Raw genomic sequence first — 10594 nt, 5'->3', positions numbered from 1 at the left:
AGAACCCAAGGTTGGAGGGTGGCACAACGAGGGCAAGAGTCCCTAGGGTGATCAACACCTAGACAAAGTATACACCAACAGTGCGGATCTGTGATCGGGATCACCTGACCGCATTGCATGCATTTCTTGAAACCGGTAAGAGGCTGGGACATAAGGCAGGAAAAATAGGCCACGGCCTTGCGAGGCCAGGCGGTCTAGGAAAAAACCTGGACCCCCCGATGCAATTAAAAAATAATTTTTTTTTGTAAAACAGAAAAGACGTGGGGCACAGCAACTTCCGATGAAAACAATAAAAGAAGCCGCAGTGGAAGAAAGGCACTTAGTTTCGCAGAGAAAAGACAGGGCTTTCTGGCTCTGCAGAAAACTAAGAACCACGTTGAAGAGATGCGCCCTCTAGCTGAGCAGGAAGGCACACGCATGCACGGTGCAGCACTAACTTTAAGATCTTCAAGTTTGCTTGAAAAGCTGTCCGCGACGGGGCTCCGTGGATGATGTCACCCACATGTAGAGAATATGCTGCCTGCTTGCCTGGGATAATATATGGTATATAATCCCAACACATCACCTGTGATAATGGTATATATCCCAGAGTACTAATAGGATTGAAAAATAAACTTGAGAGTGGTCAATATAACACCATTTTTTAAAAGGGTTCCAGAGGTGATTCAAAAAATTATAGGCTGCTGAGCCTGATATTACTGATGTGCAAAATGGTAGAGGCTATCATAAAGAAAACAATTACAGATCATAGCACATATGAGGGTGGTTTGAAAAGCAAGTTAAACAGTTATGCAGTTTATTCTTGATGTAAACCACTCTGAACTGTAAGGTATAGTGGGATATAAATAAAGCTATTATTACTACTAAACATAGCAAAGGCATATAAACTTAGTCCAACGCGTTTCCAGTTTTTAAGATGGACTTTGATGAGAAATTAATTACTTATTTCTAGGATAAACAGCATAAAATTGTTTTTACTTTTTTGGGATCATGCATTGGCAACTGTTGGAAACAGATTACTGGATGTGAAGGACCTTCTGTCTGTTCCAATATGGCAACTCTTATGTTATATCTTCTTTACATTCAGATATTCTAGAGTTGATAAGTAGTCTAATCAATGGGTAGTACAGTGAGATGAGGAGGAATTTGGTTTGATTCTCATTGCAGCTCCTTGTAAATCTGGGCAAGTCACACAACCCTCCTTAGCTCAAAGTAAACAAAAAAAACCCCAGTGTGAACTTACAGGGACAGAGAAAATGAAGTTTTCACAAAAAGGCAATACTGTATATCAAACCTTTTATTGCTAGCAATCTGATCTTGTCTCCACAATTTTTCTTTATTCCTGGAGGGCTTATAATCTAAAGGACCCCTTTATAAAGCCGTGGAAAGAACTGCGTGTTTACTGCAGCAAAGGATAGTAGGCGGAACTGAGGCATCACGTGGTCCTTTTTAGATGTGTTAGCTACGAATGAGCTAAAAATGTACATTTTGCATGTGGGGCTGGTCTGCGCTAATCGTTAGCTTGTGGGCACTACCCCCCGGCTAAAATGCTCTTTAGAGATGGGAATGAGAATGATCCATGTAAGGGCCCCTACTTTTGTTACTTGAAGTAAGGCAGGTTTGAATGACTTGCCCAAGAATAAGCAGTGGGCTTGTAACCAGGTTTTCCTGTTTCTTAGCCTGCACTCTAGCCACTACGCTATTCCTCAACTTCTGCTCCAACACAACAACAACAACCATCTTTTTGTCAAAACTAATGAGACCGAGCTTCAGGGAAGCTTGCACTTTAATTTTCGTTCAGAAGCTCCATGTGTTTAGTAGTGTCCAGGATATTAAGCTTGCCGTTGCCTCTTTCCGCGAACTTCGAAACACCATATGGTAGTCACGTGCTCCTGTAGCTTCGTGGCTTCAGTAAGAGAGCGGAAGAAAGCGCGCGCACTACAGAGCTATGGCCGGAGTCTCCGCCCCATCCCTGCATGTATTTTCTTGCATAGGGAAGCTGCTTGGTCACGAGCCTTCCTCGCCTCTTTCTATCGCAGGTGCGGCACTCGCGGGAGTTCAGGTGGTTGCGAGGAGGGGCGCGTGCCTGGACGAAGTAGCACGAGGAATGGGAGGAGAGGATGTGTAGGTGGGAAGAAGGTCAAGATTCATAAACCTCGCAGGGGTTGCCGGGAGGGAACGCGGGCATTAAGCATGGATATTACCGTGGTAGCGCGTTTTATAATCGTAACGTACCCACCTCGCTCTGCCAGAGGGTTGAGTAGTACAACATTTTGAGCTGTCTGCTCTAGGGTCGTTATTTTGGAGTGAGATTGAAACACGTAACGTGATGCCGTAAGCTTCAAAAGGCTTCAGGAAGTATGTTTTACAAGTTGTACCAGCGTGCACGTTTGCTGTAGTCACGCCAACTTGCCTGATGTGTCACAGAATTTGGAATAAGAGGAAATTCAGCTTCTGTGATGCGAGAGGCAGCTTCAGTTTAGTTGTCAGGCTTGACATTATTTACTCCCGTTTGTGTGCATCCAAGTATACAACTATAGACGGGTTATTGAAAGTCTTTACTGATATGGATTTAAGACTTTTAGCAGAGACCATTCATTAATTATATTTAAATGGCTTCTCTTAAAAAATTAAATTTCATATTTTGGATATGCTGAAAATCAGACCTGTTCTAGCTTCCAAACTAGTGTTTACAGTTTAGAGAGCTTTACTTGTATTGCTTATCATTCATTGTTATTGCAGTTTATTTTTATAAAAGTCGTTTGGTTCAGAATAGATTAACTTTTCTACTTTTTGTTTTGTTTATTTTTGTGTCATACTTGATGTTATTGATACTAGGAGTCCATTGCTTAAAGAAACATTGGAGAAATCCAGGATTCAAATCCCACATATCCTTGTGACTTTGAAATTTCATCCTCCATTGCCTCAGTTATAGACTTAAGGCCTCTTTAATAAACTGTGCTAATAGCATATGTTATATGTCAAAAATGATGCTTTAAGATGGATATTTTGTGAAGCATGAAAAGCAGTTCATTATACAGAAGAATAAAATAGCATCTTGAAGTATCAACTTTCATCCCTGAGCTGTCAGGAACACTCCCTTATTTACCAGCCTGACCACCTAGTGGTAGGAGGGCCAAGACTACCATTTTGATTGAGAGAGCTACTGGGGTAGGAGTTCTTCTGGATTACTCTTGTTCACCCACTACCCACTGGAGAGATTCCGGTAGGTGCAGGATGATGGATAGGAACAGCATATTTGAAAAGTGATCGAAGGATCTAGGTTTGGGTTCTGCTGTTTATTTCCTGAGGGTATTATTCTGGCATTGGTCTGGTGTCTTTTCATTGCTGCAGCTAGGAATTATGTAAAACTGACATTATTTTACTTGCTGTCAACCTTAAGTTGCCTCTCCCTTCCCCCCTCTGAGATACATTCATTGCATATTTTATATCACATTCATATATATATGCTTGCTTGTTCTTGTCTGTCCTTGCAATTTTTGGGGTCGCAGACTGTAGAAGTCTATCCAACACTGGCTGTAATTCCCAATTGTTGGAGTTGTCATTGAAGGCCATGCCCACCCATCCAAATTTATCTTTGCATAATCAGGACACACTGTGGAAGTTTTCCATGTTTTAATTGGGACAAATGTCATAGATGTCTGTCTAGCACTGGCCTTACTTCCCAACTACTGGAATTACTGTCTAAACACACAGGTTTTTTTGTTTTTTTATTCCATCCTTACCGTCAGTTTAGATTATACATGTATCACTGAGGCAGGCTTTTGAGCCGAAACACGGACTGTGTTGGGTCTATTTTCATCAATAAAATACATTTTTTATCATAAAGACTGATTCAGATTTGATGTTTTACATGTTTATCCCAGGTTGATTTGCACTGTTCCATCCCCACTTTTTTTGCTTTTGATTGTTTTCCATGGAGGGTCTGTTTCCTTGTTGTTGTTTTTTTTGTGTGAATAGACAATAAGGGCTTATTACAGTTTTATATAAGTGGATTTTTTGTTTACCACCTTGTTGAAGAAGTTCACCCAAGACAACTTTCAGTGATAAAAACAGTACATAGTATGACTTAATATCAACACAATGCACGATAAAACATTTTTATAGATAGCAAAGGACATAAGCAAAGGTGGAACAAAGAAATTAAGAGTGAGGGGGCTAATATAAGGAAAGTTGTGAATGAAATCAAAAGGGTGCATGAATATAATCCCATTTAGAACAGGAATGGATAAACAAGTCCTTCTAGAGCAGTGGTCTCAAACTCGCAGCCCACTATTTTGAGACCCTCGGTATGTTTATCATAATCACAAAAGTAAAATAAAACAGTTTCTTGATCATATGTCTCTTTAGCCATAAATTACAATATTATTATTAAGACGTATTACCCCCTCTTCAAAACTGAGCTAGCAGTTTCTATTGCAGGGAGCTGCGCTGAATGGCCTGCGCTGCTCCCGATACTCATAGAGTTCCAATGAGCGTCAGGTGCATCGCAGGCCACTCAGCGCGGTTCCCCGTGCTAGAAACAGCTAGTGCAGTTTCGTAAAAGAGGGGGTTAGCCAAAAGGAAAGATTTATAAACTATAAAGAATTTTACCTCATGCAACATTGTAATTTCTTTAATAAGACATTAACTATTTTTTTCTGAGGCCCTCCAAGTACCTACAAATCCAAAATGTGGCCTGCAAAGGGTTTGAGTTTGAGACCACTGTTCTAGAGTATGTGTAAGTTCATTGCTTCTTCTATTAAAGACTTGAGAGAAGAGCCAAGTTTTACCTGCTTCCTGGGTCTTGCATTTAGTGAAGCCTTTCAGGGAGTGTATTTCAGAGTGTGGAGACTACTCTAGAATGCTGCCTGATTCGCAGATTTGAATCAATTCACCAATTCACCTCATCTTTAGAATCTTTTAAAAATAAACATGGTATCCCACAAGGCTCGATCTTGTCTCCCTTATTTTTCAATATCTTTATGGCACCCCTCTTAACGCTAGGTCAATCCATTGGTTTCACGATGTTTGCATACGCAGACGACGTTCAACTAATTCATCCAATTAATCTTAATAACCCAGATGAAGTAACAATCATAAGTCAGAAACTGGAGAAAGTTAAATCATAGCTGGATTCAAACATTTTGGCCCTTAATATTGAAAAGTCCAAATTAATGATTTTCCCTATCAAAGAAGGATTATCTATACTGGCTCCTCTCAAATTCAAGTCTTTGCCCATTAAAATCGTAACCTCTTTAAAATTGTTAGGAGTCACCTTCAATAGCAAATTCACCTATCATCTTCACATCAGTACAGTAGTTCAGGGATGCTTTCACCAACTAAGAATGATCAGATCTCTTGCCAAATTGTTGGAACCTTCCTCTTTGAACACACTAATTCACTCTCTGGTGATTTCCTGTATAGACTATTGCAATGCCCTTTATAAAGGCATAACAAAAAAGAAATAAGGCACCTTCAGATAGTGCAGAACACTGCAATAAAAATTATATTTAATGCAAAAAAATAAGACCATGTTTCTCCCCCTTCTGCGCAAAGCACATTGGCTACTAGTAGAACACAGAATTAGTTACAAAATCCTACTTACATTCAAAACTCATTTAAGCAACCAACCTGAATTCATCAACAGCCTTCTCATTCCCTACTGTCCATCCAAAGCCCTCTGTTCTATGACTCGGAGCCTTCTTACAATTCCTTCCTTAAAGCATATTAACACAATAAGATCAAACAATGTTGCTGTGACCGCACCATCTCTTTGGCATTCCATTACCAATTATCTACGTGAAGAGCTATCTCTACTCCACTTCAAAACTAAGTTGAAAACACTTCTATTCCAAGATGCTTTTGAAATGTAACTGCCCTTGTAAGGGCCAAATTCATACCGTTTGTTCCTTAGAGTTACTTCCTCACCTATTGTTTGTCCCTTATCTATTCTCTTTTCTTAGAATATTGTAGTTCTTACCTTTTTCCTTCTGTTTCCATTTGTCTTAGATTAAAGTCTTTTTTGTTTTCTTAACTTCCCCTGCTGTCATATATTGTTAAGTTTTAACCTTGTCTTACTGTTGTTGTACACTGTTTATATTTTTATTATTGTACACCGCTCAGAAGCTTCATTGAGTAGGATAAGAAATTTTAAATAAACTTGAAACTTGAATTGAATCACTTTCTAAAAAATTTGGACTCACCAATTCATTGAGTCCTGACATACCTCCAGGCCTCCTAAAGTAGCAGTGGCAGTGACCAGCTTGGCAGAAGCAGCGGTAGCGTGGTGAACAAACTTCTCCTGGCCTGCCCCTCTGGGGCGTTCCCTCTGCCATGTCATGATGATATGGCAGAGGGAAGCCATTACAGGCAGGCTGTGACAAGCCTGTTCACCGCACTGCCCAGATGAAACTTCATGTACCTTGTTCATTTGCCTACAACATGGTTTGTGTTAAACATGCCTCTTTTCAATTTTAAATATTCGTGCGCATATACAACTAATCTTTGAAGCTTTAATTCTCACCAAAGAAAGGTCATGCCAAAGATGAAACAGTATAGCTTCTGTAGCAAAAAATATGCTCTTTCAAATATTTTTTTTTTAAACCTACACATTAGAGATATTTAAATCTGAAAAACAGTGAAAACTTGCATAAAGCCATATTTTTGGGATGGTCATATCTTCACCTTCACTTGACTGTAAAAGCTCATATTGCAAATCTTGGAAATACCTCATGATACATGTCTGCTGGTAAAGTTGTACCCTCAGCTGACTTACCTACTAGCAGCAGTAGAGCCAAACTTTGCCAAAAATTTTCATTTGTGAATTTTTTTGCCTACTTTGCTGACCTATAGAAATGGAAGCAAGTTTGCAAAATATTTCAAACTTGGCACAGAAACTTGCCCCAAGGTGTTGTACCAAACTGCAAAATTTGAGACTCCTAGGTAGTTTCCTTCTGTCGCAGTGCTTAAGCAAAGTTGCCGTTTTAGGTCACACGAGGCATGGGAGTGGATCAATTGCTTTTGTTCAACCAACCCTAACTCCTGACCAAACTGAGATAGATGCAAAAATTTTTGCAGAGTTTCATTTGAGACCCTAGACAACACCCCTGTAAAATTTGGTTGGATTTCAAGGGGTCGAGCATGAGCTCCTGGTCCACTTGACATGGAATACCCCTCTACCAAGCTGGTCACACCACTGCTGCTGCTACTTTAGGAGGCCCGAGGGGGGAGAGAGGGATGGAAATAGGAGGGATGGAAAGCTGCTACACAGGGTGATGGGACGGATGGATGAAAAGCTGCTACACAGGATGATAAGAAGGAGGAAAGCTGCTGCACAGGAGGATAGGAGGGATGGAAAGCTATTGCACAGGGGGGGGAGAGGAAGAAATGGTGGAGGTGGGATGGAGGAGTGGAAGTGAGAGATGCAATAGAGGTAGAAGGGGGTGAAAGGAAGATATCCTGCATATGGTGGAGGGGAGGGAGAAATGTTGAATATAGGGCAGGGAGAGAGAATACATGAGGAGAAAGAAATGGTGCACATGATAATGGAGGGGAGGAAGGGAGAGATGCTGCTTGGAGGGGAATAGAGAAGTTTGACCCAGAGTGAAAGGGGGAGAGAGAGATGGTAGACAGTGGGAAAGAAACAAATGTTGGGTATAGCAGTGGAAGGGAAGGTACAGAGCTCAGCTGGAAGATGGATGATGAGCACTGAAAAAGAATTAGATGTCAAATGGGCAGGAAACCCTGGCGAGAGATTTGACAGAAGACAAACAGAAACCAGAGCCTGGGACCAACATGATTTGAATAATAAAATGACCAGACAACAAAAGATAGAAAAATAATTATATTTTCTATTTTGTGATTACAATATGTCAGATTTGAAATGTGTATCCTGCCAGAGCTGGTGCTAGACAGCGATTGTGAGCTAGGACCTAACAGAGAGGAAAAGTCTTTTTTTGTTTACACTACAGCGTCGGCATAGGGCTGGAGAGGACAAAGGGGGCTGGGGTGGGTGAAGAGGCTGCAAAACAAACTCACTAGAACGTTTGGGGGAAAAAACACCCTATTGGATGGGAAAAGTTAATCGAATTGAATAAAAAAAAAAATTTCCCTGAATCAAGCAGCACAACTCCAGAGAAGGTTCATTGGCAGCTGGTAATATGTGAGGTTGATATGGAGGTGCAGAACAGTTTGAATTTTTTTTTTTTTTTAAGTTTTGGCTTGCACCTCATTCGAAATCATATTCTACATTTTCGTAGAAAACAGAAGCAGAACTAATCACAAAGTAGTTGTGCTATAGGCAGTGGTCAGCCTATTTACTTTAGTTGCAAAAGAATGTGTGCTTATCAGTGCTCATTTTTTTTTTTTTAAGTTTTGGCTTGCACCTCATTCGAAATCATATTCTACATTTTCGTAGAAAACAGAAGCAGAACTAATCACAAAGTAGGTTGTGCTATAGGCAGTGGTCAGCCTATGTACTTTAGTTGCAAAAAAATGTGTGCTTATCAGTGCTCATTTAGTAACTTTATGTGAAATTTGATAAGATTGGTGAGGTACTAATATATGAAAGCCCATTTTAGATCAGTCATTGAAAGAGGAGTTGAGATGTCCAGATTAGGGCATGCTCAGTTGTTCCTGCTGAGCATAGAGTCTTTTGTAAAATACCTAGAAGAGCGCTGACAAAAATACACATGTATTTACTAGCATGTCCAATGGGAGCAGCAGTGTTTATAAAAGAAGGAAAAAAAGCAGTTTGAGTTCTTCAGTGAGCACTGCTACAGTTAAGAACATTGTAGGTTTCTGGCTGCAGCAGTGCAGATAGCAAGCCCCAAATCAGGCTCAGTAGCTTGCTTGCTTTCTTTTTTTTAGGTATGTGGTAGAATAGGTAACACCCTCACCACCTGTCTCCCTATTGCACACAATGTCTCCTACCCCATCCAAACTCCCCAAAAGTATAACGACATCAGCATTCAACTTCTCCACGCCTGTACCCCTCCCCTCTCCCACCACCACCACAAAAGACCCTCCTGACTTCTTATCAACGTCTTTCTGGTGCATGGTAATAATAGATACCACAAAAAGTCCAGCAAGGAACAACCCCTTGCAAAACAAGCAAAGGAGAAAAAGAAGTGGGATGGGATAATGGACTCTCCACCAAACAAACGAAGCCAGTAGGATAAAAATGTAATTTTTATTGATGTCCAAATGAATGATAAAAGCTCAACACAATACCGTGTTTTGGCACATGAAATGCGCCTGCATCAGGGGTACTATGAATCAATCTCTGTTGATGAATGATGGATTTTTATATAAATAATATGAACATGAAATCCAGTTCCAAAAAAGTCAGAAACATGCTAACCAACTGCACAATCTATTCTATACCACACCCTTGTATAGAATTGTCCTTATGGCACATCCTAAAATTGGCTGGGTCTGATTGAGGTTCAAAGAAGCCAGAGAAAATGTCTGAGCCTAAGAATAAGGAATATGCAAGGCTTTGAGAGCACAAACATTTGTCTACCTATTCCAGAAACACCCTAAAGCATAGTGTAATCTGGGTGACTGGATTTGTGGATTTAAGATAATAATGGAATATGTGGTCATTAATCAAGCCTTTATAGTATAATATGTGCTTTTGAATACTTCATTAGTGTAGTTTTGTTTTTGATTCTTTGTTTCTATTTTGTTTTTCAGATGGATCAAAATTGTCCAGTGGAAAACACTTCCAAAGAGGACAATGATTTACCACTCTGTGTGGGTAAAATTGAAGACATCAAATATTCCAAAAGGATAAGTGCCACAGTTTATGGCAGAGAAATTGTGGTTTTTTACCATGAAGAAAATCTTCATGCTATGGATCTTCACTGTTACCGTAAGTTTTGTGCTTTCAGACCACTGTGCTTTACTGGTGAACACAAAACTTGGCCTTTTCAGTTGTTGCCTCTGATCTTTGTTTGCAGATGCAGGGGGACCATTACATCTTGGAGAAATAGAGGTAAACTGCATTTTATGTTTTAACTTAGGGTTAGGCAGATGATGATTATGGCTATTATTAGGTGCAATTCTCAAGTCCTACAAGTAGGCTGCATGAAAAGGAAACGCCTCTTGGAGCTCTTAAGTTTTAGGGCTGGCTGGGATATGCGCACAGACTTCAAGCTGCTTATAACATACAAAGTACACATGTAAATGTATATGCAGGGATTTCAAAATGAAAACCCCAGGTACAGATTAACTCCCCTTTTTGCCTTTTAAAGCGGGAATAATTTTTAGCCGGTGGTATTTAACTGAGCAGCTGCTTCATTACTGAAGACTTTCTTTTGAAAATCATTGTTGCTATTGGCAGACAGTAATTGAAATGCTTATTCTGGGGGTGGTAAGAATTCAAAATCCCTACTTATCGTGGAGAACAGTGCCAGCTCTCGCAAAGCTATTTTCCCAAGACGGAGCAGATACATAGAAGTTCTGGCACTGCCTGGAAAACAATGGGTTACAAAGCGATTTTAATTTACTCGGCAATGCTCAACACAAACAGCATTCAAATTATAGGCACACTGTTTGTGTTGAGTTTCGGTGGTAAAAGAGGGAGGAC

General features: G+C 40.2%; 1 protein-coding gene across 11 annotated transcripts in view; it reads left to right on the top strand.

Annotated features, from left to right (window-relative positions):
• Positions 1-908: 908 nt before the first annotated feature.
• The window catches only part of RFESD (Rieske Fe-S domain containing), a 67632-nt gene continuing 57946 nt past the window's right edge, over positions 909-10594 (top strand). Inside the window, exons 1-4 of one of the 11 annotated variants that reach the window (XM_033916752.1) lie at positions 2084-2139; positions 2839-3226; positions 9700-9877; positions 9966-10000. In XM_033916752.1, coding sequence (XP_033772643.1) covers positions 9700-9877; positions 9966-10000 — 213 coding nt within the window. In that variant the 5' untranslated portion in view covers positions 2084-2139; positions 2839-3226. The other 10 variants (XM_033916566.1, XM_033916475.1, XM_033916218.1 and 7 more) reach the window with 10 other exon arrangements.

This window comes from Geotrypetes seraphini, chromosome 1, assembly GCF_902459505.1.
Source record: "Geotrypetes seraphini chromosome 1, aGeoSer1.1, whole genome shotgun sequence".
Lineage (NCBI taxonomy): Eukaryota > Metazoa > Chordata > Amphibia > Gymnophiona > Dermophiidae > Geotrypetes > Geotrypetes seraphini.
This window is presented reverse-complemented; position numbering and strand designations above follow the sequence as displayed.